The sequence below is a fragment of the Ctenocephalides felis genome, unplaced genomic scaffold, assembly GCF_003426905.1.
Source record: "Ctenocephalides felis isolate EL2017-DRISC unplaced genomic scaffold, ASM342690v1 CF-g0.4_SCAFFOLD_01886, whole genome shotgun sequence".
Lineage (NCBI taxonomy): Eukaryota > Metazoa > Arthropoda > Insecta > Siphonaptera > Pulicidae > Ctenocephalides > Ctenocephalides felis.
In genome coordinates, this window is record NW_020538040.1 from 69,237,013 (window position 1) to 69,265,012 (window position 28,000).

At 30.2% G+C, this 28,000-nt stretch overlaps 1 protein-coding gene across 1 annotated transcript; it reads right to left on the reverse strand.

The window, feature by feature from the left end:
• LOC113375275 (DNA N6-methyl adenine demethylase-like) lies at positions 1-28,000 on the reverse strand. Its single transcript, XM_026615216.1, has 8 exons — positions 27,777-28,000; positions 27,050-27,267; positions 26,357-26,722; positions 25,975-26,289; positions 25,719-25,859; positions 9,155-9,229; positions 3,714-4,082; positions 1-193 (listed from the first exon to the last, which is right to left on the reverse strand). Exons 1-8 carry the CDS (start codon positions 27,922-27,924, stop codon positions 20-22), a joined length of 1,806 nt encoding a protein of 601 aa, XP_026471001.1. The 5' UTR covers positions 27,925-28,000; the 3' UTR covers positions 1-19.

Below are 28,000 nucleotides of genomic sequence, written 5' to 3' on the forward strand. Positions count from 1 at the left end.
TACTCGATAATAATCGCAGTTAATTTGTCATATCGCGGCTACACACCTGAGCCGCGCTGTAGAAGGATGGCGTTTCAAATGCCACGTTCTGTACGTAGCCATTCGTTTGATACAGGGGTGTAGCCGTATAAGCGGTCTGGTGATAATCCTGCGTGGGTAATTGCTGGATAAACTGATTTTGCCAAGCCTGCGCCTGAAAATAATCGTAGTCATAAGCATGATAAAGTTTTTAATTATTTGTTACAGCTATCCAATATTTGTATAATTATATTGGCCTGTAATTAATCTTTTGGATGTAGACAATGAACAAATAATAATAATAGCAATCAATTTTATCATCTAACTTTTACCATCAAAGCAACGTTATCCAGTAAATCATTATCAATGATTACTAATATAAGAATATGCAAAATAAGATTCAATAGAGAATTGTTTCATAATTTTTATTAACATTTAATTTGTCAGGTCGAATTAAATAGAGTCTTACACAACTTATAGCGATCTACCAACTTCTCTGATTTTTAACTTCCCGTAGGGCCAAAAACGGTAACTCAGTCTTTAAGAGAACGGAGCGTCTGATTTTAATAATTCAAAAAACATTTTACTTGTATTGACAAGATGAAGAACTGATCAAATTTTCATAAAGGCAGGTCTAGCGGTTTCGGAGATCTAATGAAAAATGATCATTAGACATATGCACATCAAATTATCAGATTTTTATAGTGATTTTAACAATAAGTATAAATTTTGTTTGCATTCCTATGGGTTCCGTACCAATGTTTATTTGTTAGACGGCGACGCGGCGCTTACGCGCTTTGACATTTTGTCTCTATGCAGTTAAAGCAGTACGATTGCTTTGAAAAAAAGTTCAGAATTTCCAAAATATGTCAAAACAAGAAAAATATTTTATTTTTCAAAAAATAATTTTTTTAAAAAAAAAGTTATTTTTTGTCAAATTCCGAGTTTCTCAAAAATCTAATTTTTTCGAAGTAATTTTTTTTCAAAAATGTTAATCGTTTTTAAAAAAATAATAATATTTGGTACGGAAAGTTCCAGCAATTTGCCTTAAGGCTAGATGCCATGCGCCCCACTAGTTTGTATATTTTTTTCATTACAAACAAATTTTCAATAATGAGGCATAACTAGCAGATAGTAGAATCAATAGAGATAAAAAGTGATTTTTCTCAAAACGTGGAATATGACAAAATTCTTCAATCGCCATGTTGCATACATTGCATTAAAATTATACTGCTATTTAATACAACAATATATAAAAAAATAATGCATTATAAATTATTATATATTATTTTTTATATGAACTATTGCGCTAGTAAACGATTATACCATAAATATGCATATAATTTAGTATACATGTATGTATACGAAACTCTAGAAGCATATTATCAATTTATTGTACGGCTCTTCTTATATAATTATATAATTCTTAATAGTCTGTCATATCATAGAGGCTTTTTTCAAAATTCAGTGTAAATAATACATACAGGCAAAAAAGTTGCGGCAATGTAAATTTAAACTATATGGTCTGCCAGACTATTACCGTAAGACAATTCTGTACGCATCATATTTAATATTTATCATTTTGATAGATAACCCTGAAACAACTTATTCAAGTCTGGCGATTATAATATAAATAGTTAATAATAAATTTTGAATGATCCTTGAAAAGGTCTAGTTTACTGAACCCCAGCCCCAACTAATTAAACGGAACTTAAATTTGGTAAAGAGATATATTGCAGACTTTACATTTTTGACTTAATGTTTCTTAAACATACTCATAAGCATGCATTAAAATTACTTTAATCAACGAATAATTATGAATGAATATGGAAACGCATATTCAAATTGATAAGAACGACAACAATGCTGATTATGATGATTGTTCATAAATTTTGTTTGTTATTGCTACACCAAATATGGGTATAATCGACAACGTCATGATTTCTAAATGGATTATCCACCGCTAAAAATTTCAAAATACATACTTAAAATTAGTTTCAGCTAAGACATATGCCGACAGACGGACAAACAAACACCAGTGACGATACCAGATAATTTTTTTAGCAATATTAATACTACTAAAGATAATGATATTTATCTATAACAGATATTCGTATCTATGTTTTTTATTTGAATGGAACGGTAGTGAAAGCTATGCTGTATCGATACTTGTATGAAATATAAAAAAAACGTTTATAATTTTTTGAAAAATAAAAAAAACGCTAGTATCATTATTAAATCTTTAACACTAAACCTACCAAGACCGTTTCAAACTTTGTGTATAACTCATTGTCAGACAATTTTAAACATTAAAATACTAATATCAAACTATATGACAATTCTTAGAACATACTAATATTTTTTTCACTCTTTGATTTAAATAATGTTATTTGGGGACTTGTTTTCATAGAAATATAGGTGCAAAATACAACATATGCCAAATGAACCAGACAAATTTATAATAAAGTGTTGGGCGGAGTGTGAAGTCAATAGTAAATATTCCTTATTTGGGAAATGACGAGAGAGAGATTGTTGAATTTTTCAATTGGATAGTTCGTTCTTCTAAAACTAATAAATTCATTCACAATTTTTGAAAAAAATTGTATAAATCAAATTTCATTACCATCTCGGTGTATAAAAGTAAACCGAAAAAATGCTTGTCCCAAGTTTCAAATATTATCCAATAGAGATAGGAGAAAGCAGCAAAAGGGTTCCGAAAAGTATTAGAATTTGTATTAGTACATTTCTTTATGAAAATGTGGTAGACCAGATGGCTATAAAATGTAACATAAAGTCGAAAACTTCTAGTTGGCAACTTTAGGTATATTTCAACACTTAGGTCCTAGATGGATGAAAAAGTGTGTATATAGAGACGACGAGTAAACGCATTTTTAGGCGAGTTTTTGTTTATATATAATAAATATATATTTTTTTAACTCGAGATGCATATTCAAAATCTAAAGAAATTCAACACTGACCATAAGTTCGGCTTTGTGTTGACGAAAAACTTTTTTTTGTATTTGTTGGCTATAAGCTGTTGGTTAAGACTTATGACTACTTATTTCATGAGAGGCAATCCATCGATTTACCATTCTCTTATATGTGGGATATTTTTGATATTAGCTCTTACGTCTAATAGTTAACATGTGATTGGATGTTGCAGCTATGTCCACGAAGGACGATTTCCACTTGGAATTATAAGTGGAAATTTGACATCAAAGCTGCCTGATGTCGGGCTACGGCGGTAGACGAAAAACTTGCAAAAAAATGTGAAACAACAAACATATTTGCAACGACTAAAATAATTGGCTAACAATATGAGAAAGATTAATGCAGTATATTATTTATGCAGTATATTATTTAATATTATTTATGGCTCTCTGTATAAATATTTGATTTTATTCGTTTTTTACTTATAATTTCTTTTAGAAATTGTATAAAAATAAATTTAGATAAAAGTTCATAAAAATTTCTATAATTTTTATACAGTGAAACAGTAAATCAATTATTATCTGAATTAAATAAGAAAATGAATCTTTTTAATAGTAGGCCAATTAGGCCGCGGTGCCGCGGTATAGGTATATACGAATTGTCGATAGGTTTAGTGTTAATTACAATAGTAATTGATGTTGCATATACAAAATTTGTGGGGTAAATCAAAAGCTTTTTAAAATATAAAAGAAATTAATAGTTACCTGATCCGGAGGTTGCGGCATTCCCCACGTTGGTGTAGGATAAAAAGCCATTGGCGTCGGCATTTGCTGTTGCTGCAGCGTCTGCTGTTGCTGTTGCTGCTGATTGTCTATGTGATGTTGTTGTTGAATTTGTTGCTGCAGTTGCTGTTGCATTTGCTGTTGTAAATTGTGTTGCTGCTGATGTTGTTGCTGCTGCTGTTGCTGTTGCACTGCACTATTATCGTGTTTCATTGTGGTAGGCGGAGCGGGACTGTTTGATGCCGGAGCAGGACTGACAGTCGACGACAACGGAGGTGGCGGCGTCGAAAGCGATGTAGGCAATGGCGTATTTAAACCGTGCGACAGCGCCGCCTTTCTTCCACGATAACTCTGAAATCGAATAAAACAAATATAATAACAATTTAACACGGAAGCTTTTTAAAAGATATAGACACGAGTGAATGAAATAACAATGTATTTTAATATACTTGTTATATATTTATAACAATGTAAACAACAACATATTTTATTTTAAGATTCATTTTGCTGCAAGATTATTTGATTGTAAAAAGTTTGCATGTTTTCTCAAAAAATTCTTATTGAAATAAATAGCCTAACGTTTTACGCATTCTATATCAATATAAGTATGGTATATAATAATAACATATAAATAAACATCGAACGATTCTAATACACATTAAGTCAAGTTACTTATGAAATAAATATACATCAAATAACATTTGCAAATGCTTGAACGAAATTCAAAAACAACGATATAAATGTAACTTTTAATGGGGCCTTCGTGGCGAAGTGGTTACCGCGTGGGTACGCATTCAGACGACGGATTGCGGATTCAATCACCGTCACGAACAATCCCGACATCGTGCAGTAGCGATATCAATTTTCACTTGAAAAGATAGGTCTTAAATATGTTTTCAAGCAAAAAATGCCTTCCCCAGGCATTGCTGGATCAAATCGAATAATATGTGTTAGCTCTATTAGATAAATTCTAATAATAAAATAATCAAATATGGATGAATCAACCGTTGGGTTACCATCTAAAAATACGATGTAAGGGAAGATTAACCCCAACAGCTTATAAGACGTAAGGTTTTGATTGCTGTTAAAATATGATAAAAAATATGCGGTTAATGTAAATAATTTCATTATTCACACACACAAATACACACACATATGGAAATGTGTGTGGATAATGGAAATATTGGAAATATTTACATTAACAGCAAATCTCATTTTTCATCATATAGTGTGTGTGTATGTGCGTGTGTGCAAATGCTCCTTAAATTGTAAAATAAAATTATAAAATATTGAAATTATGTACTTTTATTTATTTTTAGTCATTGTAGTTTACTAAAGTAACACAAAACTCTTACACGTTGTGCTTAGAAATGAGAAATTCATATTTAAACTGTTTGATTTTACTCGATAGAATATGATGAAGATTACTAGTGAGTACACTCAATTCATTTTATTTTTATTGCAAAGAATTCAAAACATGAGGATTATTACAGTTCAGTTGTCAGTTATTATGAAGAGCTTTTATAATATTTTTCATAATTCATCCGCAAAATTATTTCGAAGTTCGATCATATTTTGAAAAAAGAAACAAACACGCTTCAATGCTCCGCTATGCATTATAAGCAAAGATCCTATTATTATCCGATTAGTAATATTTCATTTAACAAATAGATATGTATTCCTTTAACGTAAATAATGCCTAGAATAGATAAAAAATCGCAGATGTTTTCAAAAGCAATTTAATACTTTTACAAAAATAATAATTCTCTTCTTTGAAATGTATTGTTGATCATATTATTTTCAATTTTTCTTACAAACACCATATCTAATACTGTTTATTTTTTATATAGAGTAAAGCGGGGGTTGAAGGCCCTAAGGTAAAAAGGTCCACTACCGGTATCGTGAAGTTAAGAATTTTTTTAATAATATTTAGAGGAGAAAAAATGTATAACCCGCCATCACCTAGATTCTTACGACGTTGCTATCGAGAGATGAATGTTGCTATCGGGATGACAATCGAAAATCCATAACAAAAGTATTTTCTTCTGTGGTTAGTTTTTTTGATTGCGATCACTGTTGTTTATTTTACGAGACATATAATTTTTATCTATACGTTATTCAATTGTTTTATAAAATGTATAGTAATTTTATTTAGATTAAACCTTATTTTTATATAACCTCTATGAAAACTTACACGTGGGTGGGGTGAAACTGAACATAATCCGAGCAAAGGTGTAAACAATAAAAAATAGTAAATAAAAAAGTAAATTAAGTTTAAAAAAATGAGTTTTACAAGCGATAAATTAAATAAATAGTAATTCCAACTCTGTTAATTTTTTCTGACGAAATACCAGATCAAGGTTATATACAGTGTTATCTCTGTGAAAAATGTACCCATGAAATTTATATTTTGCATTGGTTGAATAAAGTAGCTATTATTTCGTATAATTGTTTTACATATAACTTCTATAAATTCATATAAAAATCTATAAATGTTTAATAAAAATATCAATTACAAATTTAATGAATTGATATTAAGGTCACCTATTTCATTCCATTACAGTATATAAAAATATAACACACACACTCACATATGTATATATATATATATATATATATATATATATATATATATATATGTATATATATATATATATATATATATATATATCCTCATGCCATGGATTATTGCTTTTTAAGTTTCTAATATTATAATAATCAAATTTTAAGTAGTATAATCATCAAACACTATCGTTGCATATTTTAGTTTTAGAGTTTTTTTAGTGTAGTTGATTGTATTGATGTTATGCTTACTACACACACACACACACACACACACATATATATATATATATATATATATATATATATATATATATCACAACTTGCGTAAACCACGTTTAATTAAGAACGATATATCAACAATATAAGCAGTTTTAGATAATATCGAAAAGAGGTCAATGACATGAGAAAAATAATGCTAGGCATATAGCATACATTAATTAATTATGCATACATCATTAATGAAATTGAAAAACATAAGATTTTTTAACTCACCTAAAACAAACCGATCGCACAATAAATAGTAAATTTATTTCACTCAACATCACTATCATAAACACGGTAAAGATAAACTGCGCACCAAAACACTATCAATTTTATTTTTAAAAAATAAATTTGAGTTCTATAAGAAACTTACACGAACACCGAACACTGTATTGCGACGATAAGAAAATAAATATAAATTATCAATCATATATAAATATTATATACAGATTTATATATATATATATATATATATATATATATTTGTTTATTTATTTATTTGTTATAGTCTACCGAGAAAAAACGAGATGAACGCGCTGTACCGACTACTACACGGCTGTAAAAAATATTCTGACAAAAACACAAATATTCGTTGCGGCGGCGCTAACCTCCTGCTTCCCTATTTCTAATACAAGATGGCATTTGAACCGCGTACTGAGAACCGACCTACGTATTATCTCGGATTTTCCCTCGTGCTCGGTGGAAAGCGCGCATGTTTGTGTCTGAACTCGATTCGATCAGGCAATGTCTCGGCGCGAACGCCCACGATTATCTCCGAAGTACCATGGATCGCACCCTCAACCATCCACTGTTTGACGGCGCCAAGTGCAACGCGAATCCTTGCGCCCTGCACCTACTACCCTTCGAGACGTACCCGTTGCGACCGTCTCGAAAATATCTGATATGGTTCAACATATGGTGGCAGTACCGAGCCACTTAATTAATTTGAAAACCCCCAATTTTACTTAAATAAAAAAATACACCAAGAATAATTAACTGCCCGTGGGGTAAGCTATAGTTATAGCAAAAAAAATGAAATTTTTTTATACATCTTTACGTTTCAGAGGTTTCTGAACAATTTGGTATGCTTCAGAAAAAATGAATGTGTGTGTGTGTTCGGATACAATTTTTCGTCGACTATTTTGAAAACTCGGATCAATCGATTTTAATGATTCAATCAACTTTCGATTCCTATTGTGATGAAAGAGACGTGCTTGTTAGTTTTTAGTAAATGCAGCTCCTGCCGTTTCGATGATACGGGGCAAAAAGTGCCAAAAATGGTGATTCAGTTTTTGGGAGAGCGGAGCGTCCAATTTCAATAATTCAAAAAACATTTTATTTTATTTGTATTTGGAAAAACAGCGGTTTCGGGAACACAGTAAAAAAAGTAAAGAAAGAAGCCATTTGGCGGTCAAAAATTATCATTAGACATCCAATTATTAGATATTTTATAGAAATTTTAATACTTCGATACTTCGTCTCTGAAACAGCTACGCAGCGCGATTGCTTTAAAAAAGTTTAAAATAAATTTTCAGAAAAGTTCAAAATTAAATTCAAAAAAGTCAATTTTTTTAAATATTTCGAAATTCTCAAAAAAAATTTTTTTAGTTTTCAAAAAAATATTGAAGCTTTTTTTTTAAAAAAAAAAGAAATGCCTACTCGTGAATTTAGTTTTTGCTCGATGGATTAGTTGATCGTATAAAATCTTAGAAAGACCGCTATTGCAACTTCTTCTATGATCTCGAGAAAATATGGAAAATTTCTAGGATAACATTTCCCGGCATCTCATCCGTCAGAAATTGTAAAAAAATCAAGGAAAGCGCGGATGAAATTCTAATAGGTGCATTATGCATAAAAAAAGTAACAAATGACAAAATACACTTCTAACTACGATAGAACAGTACTATTAATAAGTTATATTATATTGATAAAAGCCGAATTATGCAAAATTGTAAAATACACTATAATATTTTACGATATTTGTTAAGACCATGAACTGTTTTGTCATATAAAGTTTCATAAAAATCGTCACAAAAAATCAACAATTGATTCAGACAAACCGGTTCAGATTTTTTTGCGAAAACGTGACATCGACGAAAAAATAAAGGATCAACCGATCGTCGCAAAAACTAATCAACACGAGTTCGTCTTGGGTTACTTAAAATGACTTTAAAATATGGTTCAGACCTTTTTGAGGAAATTTTAGCACACATACAAACACACATATATTTACCAATTGCGTCCAAGTATTCTAAATGACTTGAAACGTCTAAAAAATATAAAATTAGCACGTCATTCTTGCGAAATCATACTACGCCTTCGGGAATTTAATAAAAGTATTAAGATGAATAAGTATTTTCCGCAAAATTTGAAATCTAACTTCTATGCATAAATCCTCTTCTATACATAAAATGAAAATATTATTTCAACTTGACTACTATTCACTTTTCAAATGAATGGTAATTTGAAGTCAATGCTTTTAATATTGCTTATTTTTAAAAAAAAGTTCCGAGAGACTTCGAAGTTATTTTTCATATTAAATCAATATTTAAAAAAAATAATAATTGAATATATCAATGTATTAGTCTTCAACTTACCCCAGTGCCTCGACCTTTGCCTCGACCCCTTCTGCTTTCTTGGCGTATAAGGTTACCATCCGGTCCGTAAACCAACTGTAACAAAAGAGATTATAATTAAACCATATTATTCAAAATCGGTCGATAGTATATCATAACTCTTAGATTTAAATTTTCACTAATCCGACACTATTAAAAACCAGACGGTGTCGATTAGTGGAATGTTCGGATTACTGAATTATATATAGGGGGTCCCAGAATTTAACGTCAAGCCGAAAAAGGGTGATAGTATTAACCTGAAAAAAATTAGAAACAAAATTATCTCACGTTGTTTGGAAATTATGAGCTTAAAAGTGCAACCTAGAGCTTTGATGAAATTACGACAATTTTTCGATTATTGTGGTTAATTTTAATTGTTCATTTAAACTTTGGAGCCGTAACCGTGGATAACATTACTAGGACCACAATAAAATAATAATACAATTGCCCCAAGTTTTTGGTGGACAATTGTGTTATTATTTTTACTGTGGTGCTAGAAATATAATTCATGGTTACGGTTCCAAAGTTTAAATGAGCAACATTAATCAAAATTCAGCACAATAACCGAAAAATGGTTATAATTTCACGAAAGCTTTAGATTGTACTTAAAAGCTCATAATTTCCAAACAACGTGAGATAAATTTTGTTTTCTAATTTTTTTCAGGACAGTTAAGGCTAATACTACTAATCACCCCGTTTCGGCTTGCCGTTAAGGTCTGGGACAATCCTGTATTTATATTTCTTATAATGGATCTAAAAAAAATATATTATTTTCAGTCATATTGTTTGTGATAGTTAGAATAAGCTCATCAATTTAATTGGCTTTTGAGATCTTTCATAGTATCAGTGTTAAAAAAATCAACTTCAATTGTGGCAAATATGTATTAAATTATTCTTAATACGGTTGCGCACTTGCAATAACAAGCATGTCCGCTTACGACATAAATTAACTAATAAATCTGTCATCATAGACATACAATTCGATAATATTATTTTAGTTTTCAATGAAACTATATTACTATTTTTATTTCACATAGGACAATAAAATCATATTTAAAGTAAAAATAGCTCTGAGACACTGAAAATACTTAATGCAAAATGATGAAAAACTGTTTGCAATGAACAATAGCAAATAATTGATAAAGACATATCCATAACTCATTTAGGCAGGTGAGTGAGGTCTTTTTAATTACTATGCTCCGGAATAGTAAAATGTTCTAAAGAATATTATTAAATAAGATTTTATAGTGTTTTAAAGAATATTATTATATAAGATTTTATAGTGTTTTAAAGAATATTATTAAATAAGATTTTATAGTGTTTTAAAGAATATTATTATATAAGATTTTATATTTTGTATAATATGATTCTGATGATTCTGACTTGTACTCAATATGATTATGAAAAAATCTTTTGGTAAATATTATTGTGAATACTAGTATATATATACAAATATATATATATATATATATATATATATATATATATAGATAGATAGATATATAGATAACTTTTATTGCAGTCTCATATAAAATATTATTAACTTCCCGTAGGGTAAGTTACAGTAATCGCAAAAAAATCGAAAATGAAAATTTTTATATATCTTTACGTTTCAGAGGTCTCTGAATATTTTGGCATACCTTAGAAAAAATGGATGTATGTGTGTGCGTGTATGTATGTGTGTGCGGATACAAATTTTCGTCGACGATTTCGGAAACACGGATGAAGCGATTTGAATAATTCAAAAAACATTCGATTCGTATTGATAAGGAGACGTGCTGATTAGTTTTTGGCGAAGGCAGGTCCAGCCGTTCCGAAGATACGGGACAAAAAGTGCCGAAAATGGTAACTCAGTTTTTAAGAGAACGGAGCGTTCGATTTGAATAATTCAAAAAATATTTTATTTGTACTGACAAGATGAAGAATTGATCAGATTTTCATGAAGGCAGGTCTAGCGGTTTCGGAGATCTAATGAAAAAAGTAAAACAGAAAGCCATTTGGCGGTCAAAAGTGATCATTAGACATAGGCACATCAAATTATCAGATATTTTATAGAGATTTTTACAATAAGTATGAATTTTGTTTACATTCCTATGGATTCCGTACCAATGTTTATCCGTTAGACGGCGACGCGTCGCTTACGCGCTTCGATATTTCGTCGAAGTTCAGAATTTCCAAACTATGCCAAAATGAAGAAAACTTTTTTTTTCAAACAATTTTTTTTTGTTTCCCAAAAATCTAATTTTTTTGAAGTAAAATTTTTTAAAAAATGTTAATCGCTTTCAAAAAAACTAATTTTTGGTACGGGAAGTTTCAGCAATTTGCCTTAAGGCACGATGCCTTAATTGCCTTAAGACAGAATTCCACTTACAGCTAGTTCAAGTATTAGGAAGGATGAGTAAAAGACCGCGTCGTTAAATAGCATAGAAGCAAGATTTTGCACCGGTTACAATTCAGTAGAGCGGCACATAGCCAACAGATGGTAACACAATATATTGGGAACTTAGAGCCGTTAAGCGCAAACTGTGTTGATCCAATAATTTGAATGCACTTCTCTTTTACAGTTGTTTTCATTAATTTCATTATTCGTTTTCATTAATATATAATACAAGCACAGTATGTTATTTTTTCTTTGATATTGCTCGAAACTTTTCGTTTCGTAAAATAAGATTTTTTTAAATTAAATTTTGATATTATTTGATGTTGATTTGTTCAAAAAGTTGTTTTTATTTGAAACTTTATTTTCTAATGTTTGAATATAATATAATCGAATATTATACAATAAAAATTATGATCGTTTATTCAGTAATATTTTTATAGATTATATTTTTTGCGTAAATAGTACGAAACTCTAGATTTTATATAAAGTAGTACGGCTTATATTGCCATTAAATACCATAATCATTTCATTTTCTGATATTTGTGATATTAAAAATTGTTTTTTTTTTAATTCTTCGACTAATGGAACGAAAATTTAACTCGAATAGTTGAAATGCTTGTTCAAAAAAATCGTACTAGAAGTCTTTTAAGAATTTTGTAAAATTTAATGAGTAAAATGTATGTGCATTTTCTGGAAGTGTAAGCATGAAAACAAATCCTTTTAATTTTTTGCGATTGTATAGGTAGTATAATGATAATTCATTGAATAATATGAATATGATGATTGAAATGCAAGAAACAAAAAAAAATGTTTTGAATGAGATCTCGAACTTAATCTTTACATTACTTTACAGATTTTGAAACTATAATCAACGCAATTATGACAAAGATTATTTCCGATTTTATGTGCGCACTCATTTGTTTTGGAACTCATGTCCGATTACACTTAATAAATTTAAGCAACAACTATGAACGATTGTTGCTGTTTGAATTGAGAAGGCACATCCTCTCCAGTACAATTTATTCTCACATACGCACAGATATGTATATGTGCACATATTCGTGCACACATATGCCGAACTTAATTGTACAGATTTAAAAATTGGTACAAAGCATTTAACTTGATACTGTCGGTATCATATCAGATCCAGGCAGAGCTTTCAAAACTGCGACATTTCCGTGATATTTATGATAACATCAAGGGTATTATTACACATCTAATGTTATTGGCGAGATAAATCTGCTCTAAATCGTTGACATAAGTATATTAAAATGATCATTATTGAATGTATATATTTAAATTCTCATTATTAATTTTTACCGTAACTCTGTTATATACGTCTTCAAAACAAAATATAATTTCACAGCAAAAATAAAAAATGCAATATTCAAGTAATATCGCAAACCTTTCGATAATTTTACACATGCCAGCATAAACTAACTCTTCTCCATTTTCATCATAATTCAATATCTACAAATATATAAACCTGAATGACAGTTATATATTTTACCAAATATTAGTTCAAAATAATTGATTCGTGATAATATTTTTATATACCTTACACTTCATGAGCAAGACATGTATGTATAAATTGAACTTTCTTATTAAAAATTAGAATGGTTTATGGAATCGAAAATTTTCTTTCTAAAAATAAATGAATTAAAAATCGTAGGACAGGCTTAAGATTTTGAACAGTTTTTGTGTAATTTATTGTAAAGAATTTATTCTATTTAGACATATAATTATGTAGTAAATCCATTTGCTGCGAACGAAATTGCTAAAACGTGTATAGTAGCCCTTTCTGTCAATTACATACTTAAGATAGGAATAAGTATTAACCATTAGTTAACAATAATATATATGTTACGTTTCAAATTAAAATGAATATGACACATGTTTGCAAAAATAATATTATATCCTGCATACAGATTATATTGAACAAATATGAACTCTAAAGCATGGTTTATCAATGAAACTTGTATTGCTGCCTGCCATTTGCTCCACACGTAATATGCATAGTAAACTGACGCACTCGGGTTTCAAATATGACATCCCGTATTAACAATTTATTATTGAAAAGTATCACTTACATTCCTAGCATACCACCCTACAAGTTTTTTCAAAAACTTGTTCGTTATGAAATTTATATCACATAAATTTTAATTGAATTGCGTTTTTGATTTATGAAAATTTAATATCTGACGTTGCTAGTCTCCAGTTATTAACTTCCCGTAGGATAAGTTATTGTAATGGGCCGAAAGTCGGAATTGAAAATTTTTACATTTCTCGACGTTTTGAAGGTTTCTGAACATTTTGGCATACTTCAGAAAAAATGGATGTGTGTGTGTGTATGTATGTATGGATACAATTTTTCGCCCACGTTTTCGGGCGTACGGATCAAACGATTTGAATGGTTCAGAAAACATTCGATACCTATTGATAAGGAGATGTGCTGATTAGTTTTTGGCAAAGGCAGGGCCAGCAGTTACGGAGATAAAGAGCAAAGAGTGCAGAAAATAGAAATCGAGTTTTTGAAAGAATGGAGCATTCGATTTGAATGATGTAAAACCATTCAATTAGTAATGATTGGGAGAAGTGGTTATTAGTTTTTCGCAAAGGCAGGCCCAGCCATTTCGAAGATACGGAGCTAAATGTACAAAAAATGGCAGTTTTTGAGAGAACTAAGCGTCCGATTCAATTGATTTAAAGAACTTTCCGCTTGTCTTAACAAAATAATTGATTTTGGAAAAAAAAATTTTTGTTTCAATTTTTTTTTTTTTTTTTTTAATTTTTGGTATATCGAAAATAATTCAGATTTTATATTTAATTCTAACTATAGTTCTAATATACTTTAAACAAATAATTTCAACTCTGCAATTCAGTTTATATAATTCTTATAAATATTAGACAATGTTACAATATTTATAATAATCTATTTGAAAACATTCAATATTTCTCGAACATTTCGTAACGGTACAGGAAGTTCCAGCAATTTGCCTTAAGGCACGATGCCACCCACCCCACTAGTTTGATTTTAAACATAAGTTGTTGTGTGATCAATGATACATTGCATAATTTTAATTGAGTTGAAATTGCATAATATTTTTCGTAAAAAGGAATTTGATATAATTAGTGCCTTTTCATGATAATCCAAAATTTATTTATTTGTATTTATATCTAAGCAATTAATTCGGAATTGTATCAAAAATGTTTAAATTTGAACACAACATCGTGTGGTAGTGGGCAGCATAATGAAAAATATAAATTTAATTCAAAACGGTATCGCAGGGGGAAACGAATGTATTATGATAGTTGAAACGGCACAGCAGTTTTATCGATTTTGCGAATGCATTATTCGTTCACTTCACACTCTCGGTCTCTTCGCACACACGGGCGAACAGCGAACAGCGAAAAGCGAACGCGGACCCAGAGAGCGCGCCAGTCAGATCGCGTCGCTCTGCAACTTTCACCCTCTGTGCCCTTGAAACCGCGATCGTGTATATATATGTACTATGCTCGCCGAACAATCATCAAACTGTACTCGCTTCGAACACGTACTTGGAAGTTGTACTACGATCAACCCTATACGACAAAATAGCTATCAGCGTTATAAAGAGACAATTCAAACAAATTAAATGAATCATTTCTTCCTTCATTTAGATACGTCACTTTCGAAATTGTATGCATAAAAAGAGTAGCTCGTAGTTTTAATATTGTAAATAATATTAAAGGAGCTTTTCATCAAATTATTCGAAAAATTTTAAATGTTGAATTTAAGTTGATATTGAATTTCACAAATATAAGCGGAGTTATTTTGCTTATTATAAAAGCCAAAAACCTACTTCGACTAAAATCATAGATTTTAATAATATAAGTTTAGTAATATACAAAACTATAGGATTCTATTTATGTTAGGTAAAGCGGTGCTTAAAGCTCCTCGAGTAAAAAGCTTCACCACTGATATCTCAAAAACAAGTAAAGTCAGGATTTTTTTAACAACATTATTTGAAAGTAGAGGGTAAAAGCTATCATCACCTTGATTCTATTAAGAAATAAACGACAATGTTTAAAATTCCACAACAAAAGTTTTTTTTTGATCGTTAGTCTTTTGGTTGTGATTGAGCACTGTTGCTTATAGAGTATACGTTAATTAATTGTTTTATATGATGTATTGTTATTTTTAAGTTAGATTAACAGTTTTTTATAAAACCTCAATAAATGCTATGTGGGTGAAGTAAAAAGAACTAACTAAACTTTTACCCTGAGTTTTTTTTTCATTGTTAGTCTTTTGGTTGTGATTGAGCACTGTTGCTTATATAGTATACGTCAATTAATTGTTTCATATGATGTATTGTTATTTTTAAGTTAGATTAACAGTTTTTTTTATAAAACCTCAATAAAAGCTATGTGGGCGAAGTAAAAAGAACTAACTAAACTTTTACCCTGGCAAAGATATGAACAATAAAAAATAGTAAATAAAAAGTAAATTAAGTAAAAAAGAGTAATTTTATAAGGGATAAATTAAATTAATAGTTATTCCAACTCCGCTGATAAATATTTCTGACGAAATAGCAAATAAAGGTTTTATTTATTATTATATTTGTAAAAAATGTACCCATGAAATTTGTATTTTGCATTGGTATAATATAATAATAATTTATTTATTTATTCATAAGCAAGCCAGGCATAATATGTATTATAAAAACAATAATTTAGATTTGTAATTTATTAAAAAATCACTATTTTTTTTATTATTCTTTTGAATAAATTGTATTAATAAAATAATTTATAGAGGCTATCAATAAACGCAATATGATTTAATTTAAAATATCGTTTAATTAAATTAAATTTTGAAATTTATGAATTCAAGAATAGGTTTTCATGAGCACATTGAATTTACTATGATGCATAGTACGATTTTCGCTACTCCTCTTCAGCCTTGTGCTTTCCCCGCCATATGAATGACTCATGCAAACGTTGGCTATCGATTATTTTTTGCAAAGCCATAAATACGGTTTTCTGAAAGCACGCCATTCTGCTTCTGCATTCCCGAGAAACTAGCATGCCAGTGGCAATAACAGTATTATGAACATGACTTACAATTAGTGTAGCATCTGTTCCTAATTATTTTATTAAACAATATTATTCACACGGTAAATTAACAATATTAACACACGCGATATTCTTCATCAATATCTCTTTAATGGTTTTGCATATTTCTCTAAATAGTCCAAATGCCTAAATTTATTATAGAACAAGATTAGTAACAATTTCTGATCTGAATTTTTGCATTTGATGTGATCTCTGTAAAAAACGATAGTTTAAAATAAAGATTTCAACATGCAAATGAATCGGAAAATATTGAAAAAATATTTCATATTCTCTATTGTTATTAAAATCTTACGGAATAATCGTCCTTTATCATGTTTTATATATTTATTTTACAGCATTTTCATTTCATTATTATATGTATATTTATAGTATATTTTCATTAATAAATGAACTTAGCTTATGTAAAACAATAAGCACTAATATCAAGAAGAAATGTACTCTGAAATAGTTTTAGTATTCCTAATAAGAATAAAATCGAAAGTTTTATTACTGAATATTAATAACTACACTAATATTTTTTCAATAAATATTTTAAACATTTTTAGATGCAATATCTTTTTTCGGAATATTTAGTATTAAATTTCATTGTAGAGAGAAACATTTATTTATTACATATTTAATTATTTATCAACTCGATCTATTTTCCATAAACTTCTAATTGAATACCTTTTTTTATTAAAAATAGCATAATGAACGATTGATGATAACGGTTGTTAATCATGACGATATGATTATTAGAAACGTTGGAACTTAGAATTTGAATCGTAGAATGCGACTGATGTACTATGTTAAATAAAAAACATCCAAACAGTAACATATGGATCTTTACGTTTATTAGGTTCTAGATATCACATAATTATTTTAAATGCTTTATAAAAACTAGTATTATTTATTATATCATTAGACAATAATAAATTAACTGTATTTTTCACAAAACCGAAACAAAGTCGATGCACACAAACTATTAATATACGGACTCACATATTTAGATTACCAAAATAGAACATTTATTTTAGAAAAAAATATTTTAAAATACTTAAAAACGTAGTCTTTCATAACTGCTGCAACATAAGTCAATCGACCCTTGGTCAACATCAATATATGAACTCTGCCCTTGCCCTTGAGTTCGAAATCCTTACCAAACAACTGACACAATTTTGTCCATCCCCATCGACTGGGGGTCCATATATCAGACCTACAACACATTATCATCTATTCCTAACCAATACTTCCATATCAAAGCTATGACTCCGATAAAAGCACCTTTGCAACAACCCTTATCATGAGTGCTGGTGGTACGGAATCATCCCCAGTTGCAAAGCCACACTTTCGACGCCCACCCGCCAGACAGACAAGACATTTATCCCGAGGGCTCGATCTTTATCGTGCAAGCCCCCAAAAATAGACCAGGACCTACCTCAATTAGTCAAGGTTTGTCCGCCTCACGAAGTATCCATGTTCATGATAATATTATTCGCATCTACCCAAAACCGACCTACGGCCCATGACAATCTTATCACTCGACCCTCTCACGCACGCTTTGACATGTGACTTGACTTTATTTTGTTTTATATCAGGGCGTTTCAACAACACTTACCATGCATCGAACGGGATGAAACCACCGAAATTAATATCAGAAAAAATGATTTTACTCGAGATGATGCCGGTTAACAATTCATTTTGCGGGCCGAACATATAACAAAGATCTTGGCGCGGATTACTCTATTTGAGATGGCGTACGTACATTTCAATACTATTTTGTAAGATGTACAACGTACATAAAATTAAAAGCCACAAAAGTAATATTTGCCATTTTTTTATTATTCATTCTGGAGTTATAATAAAATTGCATTAGCATTTAGCTACGTATATAATAAATATTAACCCAAAAGTAACTTATTTCGAAAGTTTGAATTCTTTTAGATTTTAAAATACATACAAACATGTATATGTGAATTTGTAAATACACAAATACATATGTAAATTTCAACTCAAACTAAGACGTAACCTTAAACAAAATCTAATTATTTCAGAAATTTCATACCAACGGTTTTGAAAATTTAGCTTTTTTGTAAGTAATTTTAAATAAAAACTAATAACATATGGTATTGTGCTTTAACACAAATTCAATTTGATTTTTTTTTATAATAATTTAATAATTTTAAAATTAATAATTTAAAAAAAAATATGCAAGGTTACGAAAATCGATCGCGTAAGAAACATATTAGTTTCAATTTACATTTTAATAGTTAACCCTATTATTATATAATTAACTCTATTATGCATATTGTTAAAATCTCCATAAAATTTCCGACAACTTGATGTGCATATGAAAAATATTTCTTTTTGACCGCCAAATAGCCATTTTTGTACATTTTTTTTCTTTTCCCAAAAACAATTTTGTCATATGAAAATAATATAGTGAAATAATCAAAGCGCTCTTTATTAGTATACTATAAACTTCAATTTAAAACATTTGAAAAATATTAAAAGCAAAAATCTCATATAAAATCCATACTAGTTGTATTGAATCTCGAAACAATTTTTTTCACAGTAGGTGGGCATATTATATTAGAATCTACTAATTTATATTTGTTAAGGGTGGTTTCCTATATAATTAGCATCGAGGTGTTATTTCCCTCTTGATAACGTGATGATATTTGTCACATTAGCGCAAGGTAAAACGTACATAATGGCATTTAATGTTAAATGTTGCATGGTCGTTCGCTCATACGTCTTATTATTAGAGCTTACTACAGAAAAATTGTTAATCATATCAACATTTATCCTGAACCACATATAACTGGTCATGAACTGAATAGAAAACTAACTCATTATTGTCATATACCACAAGAATTTGAAGTAAAAAGAGTGTTGACGAATTATAGTAAAAATATGAATTTTTTCAAGAAAACTGTAGAAAACATACATAGAATGGTCCATGGGGGGCGAGGGGGGTCATAACCTTGATAAGGATTAAAATGAATGAATTATAAAAACATTTGTTCGCCGGTTTCAGTTTTGCGGCGACCGGCAACGCCGCTGTTAACACGTGCGTCATACGTCATAGAACGCATAATAGGACTCGTGCAATGCAATTAATTTCATATATGCGCAAAGAAACGTTCTCTTGGATATGTACATATTATATATATATATATATATATATATATATCGCATATATGTATATATATATACATCCATATGTGTGCGTCGCTTCGCTATACAAGACCGGTCACGTTACGACCCTGATCCGAGCAGCTGCTAGGAGGGTACGGCGATAGACAGCCGCGCTTCCTATGTTGCCAGCTCACGGGGTAGTTTTTATAAACTACCATTCTTATTATATCACGCACAAACCGCACATAGCACTGTTAGCTAGCTTGCAAGCGGAGAGCATGGAAGTCTAAAGGAAACTATTACAGCTAAAAGTTCATGAAAGCTCTTTCCATCATTGCAAGGCGGTATCCAAATTACAACACTTAATATTTTTATAAAAAGGAATAACAACCATTTGCTGGTTGGCTTAATTATAAGAAAGGGCTGATGATATTTTTTGTACGTTTGGTTTATATGTAATTGATTTATGCATGCTTTCATATTTTGCATGATCTTGTACAAAATATGATTTAAAAAAAATATCTCAAATATTGGTGAATCGGAAAAAAATCTAAATAAAATCAAATCTATTAATCATCACGTTCTGATTTGTAAGAGCGGTGCTCCAAAATATCGCGATTCCCTTTCTCTAGAGTTAATCTCGTCCTATATTTGGTGTGCTCATGAATGATGAACTTGCGTCAATCGATAAACTATAAATTCTAAAATAATTCTTACTTTTTACAATAATTTTATGCGATAATATATAAAACAAAAAATGGTACGAATTACAAAATAAAATTGCTGCGATTGACTTATTTCATACATTAGAATAAATAATAATGATTGAAATAGTATAAGAAAAGTAATCAAATTATCAGTAAAAATAAAATATGAATAAAATATACAGACATAATCTATAATAGGGCATTATTTTCATAAGAAATTAATTTTTCGTTATATGTTTATATAGAAGCATATTAAATACATAATATTATAACTTGTTGTCAAATATTATTAAAATTATAAATGCGATTAATGGTGGTCGGAGGAGTCCATCGACATATGTTATAAACCAGGGTTTCTTAAACTATGGGTTGCGATCCCAAATGGAGTCGCGTAGCAAAATCTGCGGTCGCGAGAAATCTTAATGTTAAATATTCGCGGATTTAACATTTTATAACATCACTAGAGTTGGCAGTTTTATATGTATTTGCATATGTATATTGTAACCTTATAAATAAATCAGCAAATAATATTAATTTATTTTTCTTTTATATTTGTATGAGGTCGTCAAGAAACTTGCGATCATAATCGGGGTCGTGAATGATAAATTTTTAAGAAGCCCTGTTATAAAGGAATCTTTTGGAAAACTACACATGGTATATTAAAAGAAGTATAAAAGGCTGTGGAAAATGAACAGAAATAAAGATCCTGACTATTAAATGATAACGCATTCTTCAAAAATTTTGCCCAGAAATGAACAATTAATATAAGGGAGCCTACATTAACCACGTGAGGCTTAAAGGGAAAGGAGGGTTTGAAAAAATTTAATGAAATATTCATGGATGAGGGGAGGGTCTAGTAAGATATCACGTGTATTTATTTTTGACCTCAATTTACAAAAAATCTAAATTTTTCGAAAAATTCCAAAATCTTACGATTTTTTCTAGGTACTAAAAATACACGTGATGTTTGGTGGGGGAGGGAGTGATTTTAAATATCACAACGTATTACCAAGGGAAAGGGAGGTCCAAAAATCCTTGAAAATCGGTTACATGATTAATGCCCCCTAACAGTTACAACTAACTTCAATTGACATCAACTTATAATATCAATAAACAGGTGAATCTTTGAAAATATTAAATAACTCGTATGGTAATAAAACTGAATGTGCACTCACATGTCGTAATAAAAAATCTAATAGTTTCTAAAATAAATGAACAATTTATAACAAAATGTAATTTATTACCTTTGAAAGTACCACATTTAAATCCAACCAGCTGGTCGAACAGCTGATAAGGCAAACAAAAAAATATAAAAGAAGTAAATAAAAAAAGTTATATCACAATAGCCAATAGAGAAGGAAAGTAAATAGTGGAAGGTCCAAAGAATTGATATTCTTTGTTGCAAACAACTGTCATCAGCCATTCTATACACATATTTCTTACTTGATGTGAAGATGTATAAGGCAAAAATTTAAAAAAAATCAAACATGCTGAAATTGTGAATTTCATAGCTATATTTGCTTTGAACCAATTCTTGAAAATGTCCGCATCGTATTTAAACAAACATTTTAAAACTGGAAGATACTAAAAGACGTGTGCCGTCTTATAAAAATGTAATGTAACATCCATATAAAAAATAATCATGTTAATAACAACTGATAGAGGGGATTTAAAAATTAGTTGCGCTACAAACTAAAATTTATGTTCTTTCATATTATATATATATATATATATATATATATATGTATGTATATTTATATACATATTAGGCACGTATAAGAACATCTGTCTGCCAAAAGCCAGCTGCGAGTTAGAAATACATTAGGAAAAAATGTACTCGGCTTTAAATCAACAATATCTGTTATAATTTGATAGAAAATTAAAGCAAATGATCACATATAATCACGAAAAATATACGTGTACTGCTAAAGTGCATAAAAGATGTTGACGGAGAACATAATTTTTCGTTTCAAGAATAAAGAGAATTGAAAATTGTAAAATATCCAATGCTCACAAACACTTGCATGTTTCACAGAATTTATTTAATGTCATTAATTTATTTAAATTTTGCAGCTGAGTGGTACGTTAAGTTATTCAAAGAATGAAAGTTCTTAAAATGATTTGACAACACAGCGTTGTGCTTTTCGCGTATACGACCGTTAGCCAATTAAACATCGGAATACAGAGTATCATGCAAATATACCATAATAAAAATCACTTGAGTAAATATTTCTTGTTGATTATCAATAATTTATAAGCATAACTTAAAATACACTATTCAAAATGAAATCGGAGTCTGCCTAACATAAAATTAAATTAATAATTTCAACATGAAAATGTACCACATCCTGGTTGGTAATCTTTTCAAACTTTTATACAATTCTAGAAGTACTGATTGTTGATAATATATGAGAAGTGATTATAGGGTGCGAGTAAATGCTTAAATGCTTGATATTTATGCCAACATACATTTGTGAACGCTTATAATGATACTTCATCTCAAATGGTACTATACTAAACATCACCAAACATAATAATCATTGAAAAAATCAAATATAAACCGTTTAATTCAATTTTGTTAAGGAATTGCATAAGTTCAATGACATAGCAAGTTTTGAGTAGAAGCAAATATTGTCTGATCTTGGTCAGTCCCAGTTTTCCATTTTTGCAAGTGATTGAGAATGTATCGAATTTTGTGTTTTACCTTCATTTTGTCAGGAAACAAACTGACCACATATAACATTGTCAAAAAGCTCTAAATACAAGGTATACTACGCGCAATTTATGTCAGATATGGTTCACAAAAAACATAAGACTTAATCATTATTTCATATTCATGAAATATAGTTTATATTTTTAACATAATTGGTTACTTTATTGTAAGCTGTGATAGATAAGTCATAGCAAATCGCAATATAGTTATTGGTACAATATGAAACCATACTAAAAACGCTTATCATGTTATACGCATTATGCGTAAATAATGTATGATTTAATTCCGTTTAATATAATCAAAAATTAATAATATAGTATGTCTAATCAATTTTCGGATATGGAGTTGTATATCCTATGCAAAATTGAAAAAAGTTACCTATTAATAATAGCGTCTGCTGCGCGAGCGGAATTTGAAAGCTCTAAACATTATGGTTCATTCACCTTAGTTGAATTATAAAAAATATTTGATCCCTGTGCCTTGTTGATCTAGAACATAAATTGTTCAACCGGCATGAATCATGAAATCGAAAAATAGTTGCATATTTTGTCAAAATTTAATATGTAACAAATATACATTTTATATAATTCAAATTGTCGTATGCGGCAACGAGCTTACTCTAATATATATGAGTGCACATATATATAGGTATATATATATACATATATATATTTATTAATTAATTTATTTACTTAAAAAAATACAATAATTTGGGAAAACTGTATTTCAGTAACTCGAAGTAAAGCACGTGCTTCTCTCTGTACCCAGGAAAAGCCGATAACTTTCAAGAAAGCATTTTAATTTGATTTTAATTCAATGTAAAACCGATATATTAATTATATAACAGTAATTTAGTAAAAAATAATGCCTCATAATAAAACTTTAACACTGGTTAATTTCACATAGTAGGCCATTGATAAATAATCATTACGCATGGTCTGCCTGTAAACGGGCAACCTTAGGGTAAAAACATATATGATCTTGAAATGATATTACTGAATCTTTTGCGGTTTTCAAACGCTAATGATTAAATTTGCCATCCCAATTTGAGAATTTTCAAATTTTATAGTTAAAAAGAATTAAAACTATTTTATTGTTTTAATTTTAACAATAGTAGCGAAAATATTTAATGAATTATTTCTTACGTAAAAACATCAAAACTTTGAAAAATAATTTCTTGTAATAAATATACTGTATGCCTGGCTAATGTTAACAAAAAAATTATAATTCTTTCGGGTAACTTGAGCGACAAAAATCACCTCGTGTTTGCGGCGTCATAAATTAAAATTTTAAGTTAAAAAACAGCACATCTGGCAGAAACTTCTTCGGCTGGTAGCAAGAAAAATCTCTTTCATTTTGTACTGTGTGGAGCGCATCGTGTATTTTGTCACCGTTACAATTTTGGTAAAGGATGTTGTTTGGCGTGTGCTTAGCGCAATATACACAACGACGAAAAGGTCCAGCTGTCGTTCGAAAGCAACGACAGATGCGCGCTGACGCACACAAATGCATAGAACATAACGTGTGTTAATGCGGACACATATGCGTTACTATACTACATATGGCACATGCATCTTCTATGTGTTAGTAATATGTGATAGTTAGATACGTTAGATGATAATAATTTATGTGCTTTACTCCGTATACTTAGTTTTGTTACAAAATACACCATATGTTGTGCTACGAACTCTGATTAATATTGTATCAAATTTAAATTAACGCTCTACATAATATTAAGTAAGCACTAATCTAGTTAGACTACTGCATCCCACAAAAATCAAATCACTACGATACAACTTTAAGCGCTAATGCAATGGGCTTATGACGAAAGTTCTACTTTATAAGTTCGAGCGTCATAAGTTAATTTCAATGTAGATTCTTTATAATTAAAATTTTAAATGAATAAAATAAATATTAAAGAAATTTAAGAACATGGTGATAAACAATTGAAAATGAAAATTATTACAAATAAATAAAGCAAAAAAGTAAGAAATACCTTATGATATGGAAACTATGTATAACTAGAGAATTTTCCTCAGCAAATTATCCAAGTTAACAAGTTCAGTAAAAAGGAAAAAGTTTATATTTTCCCGAAAATCAGATTCGCTAATTTTATGTTTTCTCAGTTTTTAGTTTTTGTTCGATGTAAATTTAAAACCTATTATAAAAAAGTTTGCCCTTCATGATAGTGTTGATTTAGTCTTGATCGAAAATTGCTGAATTGAATTCTGCGGAATTATTGATGAAAACAATTTTGCGGTAATTTTGGAAATTAAAAAATATTTAATAATTTTCGACAATGCAAAGTTCAAGCAACTTGACTTAAGGCAAAAATACTTACAACTAGTTTATATTTAACTTCATTTACGCAATCGTATCCACATGTGCTACATTTGACGGGTGATATAAACTTTAATTATGAAATTAAATTTATTACACACACATACTATATGTATATATATATATATATATATATATATATATATATATATATATATAATGAATCAAACATACCTTTTTCTCAGTTAACTTTTCACATCGGCGCTGCTTGCAGATTTGATGCGATTTGTCATTACGGCACGGAGCGCAATCCCCACAATTATCTTTGCGCTGACAGCCGACGCATTCACCACAACGTTTACGTTTCTTTTTCACCTGCAAAGAGATTATATATTATAATTGCTATATATTTGCTTAAATAGATTTAATTACTATTGTAATATAAAAATATTGAGGCGATAGCAAATTAGAACATGTAATAAAAAATTACCTGTTTATCCGGCCCCAAGTCGTCAGTGTCCATCATCCGGCCCATACCGTTACCTTGACCATTCGTCCCATTGCCGGTACTTAGTCCGCCGTGATGTAATGGTGACTTAAAACTTGCCGTCGAACTGACTGCGGCGACTTGTCCTGAATGCGTCTCATTTTCCACATTGGAAGACACCTGATCATCGGACTGATGACTGGAAGTAGCTGATTCCAGACTAGACGCCCGGGCTTTCCGTCGCTCTTTCTTGCGATTGTCACCAGACGACGCAGGGCCGACTGATGTTATTAAGTGCGGTGATGAATAACCATTCTCCTGTTTAGTGGTATTAATAATAAAAATATAGTTATTTACTTAGAAGTTTAATCTTATCACCACAAACCTGTTGCCTTAGTTTGAGATCAAAATGAGCTGGTTCATTCTTCAGAACTGTGACTAGACCGGTTTGTTGAAATACTGGTTGGTATAGCTGTATGTGCCTTTCATCCAGGTATTGTTGATTGATTGCCGGAACCTCCCTGGCTTGAACTGGTGCAGGAACCAAGGGGTAACCTCGTGCAATCGTGTGAAATGCGGGCGTCATAGAACCCGTACCTAACTGTGTTATTTGCGTCAAAGTCGAAACAGGCGCCGTGCTTAGCGGCGTTAAATGGGGCGCCGAAAGACCTGACGGGCTAGTACTGGAGTTAGGACTCACGGGCACAGGAGTTAACGTCGTGAGTGAAGGTTCTGGAGTCATTCCTGCGTCCTACAAAAAAAAACATTGCTTTTGCATAAAGGATAGTACCTCAAACGCACATAAATTTATTGATCTTAGATTAGAAATAGTGTATGTTTGTTTTGTTCTTTGAAACTAACAAAAAATGTTTATAATTAATGAACTTGATATTATTAACTAGCAAAAGAGATATGTAACAATATCAAACATTGCTGAGTTAATACTAAAAACAGTATAAAAACATATAAAAATGTATCTTTCAGGCACTTCAACCATAATACTTACATAGATAATATCATGTTGAAATATACAACTAATATTATAAAGTAATAATTCAAAAAGAGATTTCTGACAAACCTGGAATGCATTGAATTGGCTTTGAAAAGATGGAAGTTTGCTAACAGGTTGTTGTAAGTCTGGAGGAGGTTGACTGTTACCCATCACTCCCGAAAATCCTGTTCTCAATAAAACCTCCTTGGGTGTCCCCGGAGGCAATGGGCCGCCGTCAACAGACTCCCACGGTCGGTACTGGGGGGCATTATTGTCGCTAGATCGTTCACGTGAGTCGGCTGGACCTATAAAAGCCGATAAAATGCATCGAGGAATACTCATTTTTCATTTAAATTAAAGCGACTTCTAAAGACGTTTTGTGATTTTTGTTTCAAATTACTAACTTACATAATTGCCAACACAAAATTTAAGACATACATAAATTAATGGCGACCACCACAATGTTTGGATAAGTAGGAATTGCTAAGCTTCTGATTTCTAATATTTCAAAATTCATTACTTTATTTATGTTACTTATTAAAATATTGATCGTAAAAACATAGTAATTCAAAAATAAACGTAATGCTAATAATTATATGAATATGCAACATTAATAACAGTTAGTAAGATATTAAAATCATATAAGGTACGCCATCTGGTCAATGTAAATCAATAGCACTATGATGGTAAATATAGTGTTTAAACAAAAACGTGCCTTCTGTTTGTTTATTCTTTTTCAATGTAACGCACAGGATCATAATCCGCAGCTTATTAAAATTTATTGTGCCGATATTAAAAATTCGCAAATTCTTACCGAGCAGAGTTCCCGCGTTTGCTGAAGACGTGTAATAATCTCCCCAACTGTTGAGCTCCGTCGCCGTGTAAAGACGCTGGTTGTCTGTCGTATCCATTTCAAACGAAAGTTGTGGTAGAATGGTCGGATTATGGTGCTGTGAGTTCATTCCTCAGCCGATAAGCCAAAAAAGGCACTGACAGGCTGTTCCTTTATCCCGAACATGTTCAAGACACCATAGACAA

What these genes read in the sequence shown, in the direction of transcription:
- LOC113375275 (XM_026615216.1), bottom strand. Translation starts at nt 27,924, where the DNA reads ATGAACTCACAGCACCATAATCCGACCATTCTACCACAACTTTCGTTT. An exon ending in AAACGCGGGAACTCTGCTCG is followed by an intron (nt 27,268 to 27,776) that starts GTAAGAATTTGC and finishes CGGCTTTTATAG; the next exon opens with GTCCAGCCGACTCACGTGAA. An exon ending in GCCAATTCAATGCATTCCAG is followed by an intron (nt 26,723 to 27,049) that starts GTTTGTCAGAAA and finishes TTTTTTTTGTAG; the next exon opens with GACGCAGGAATGACTCCAGA.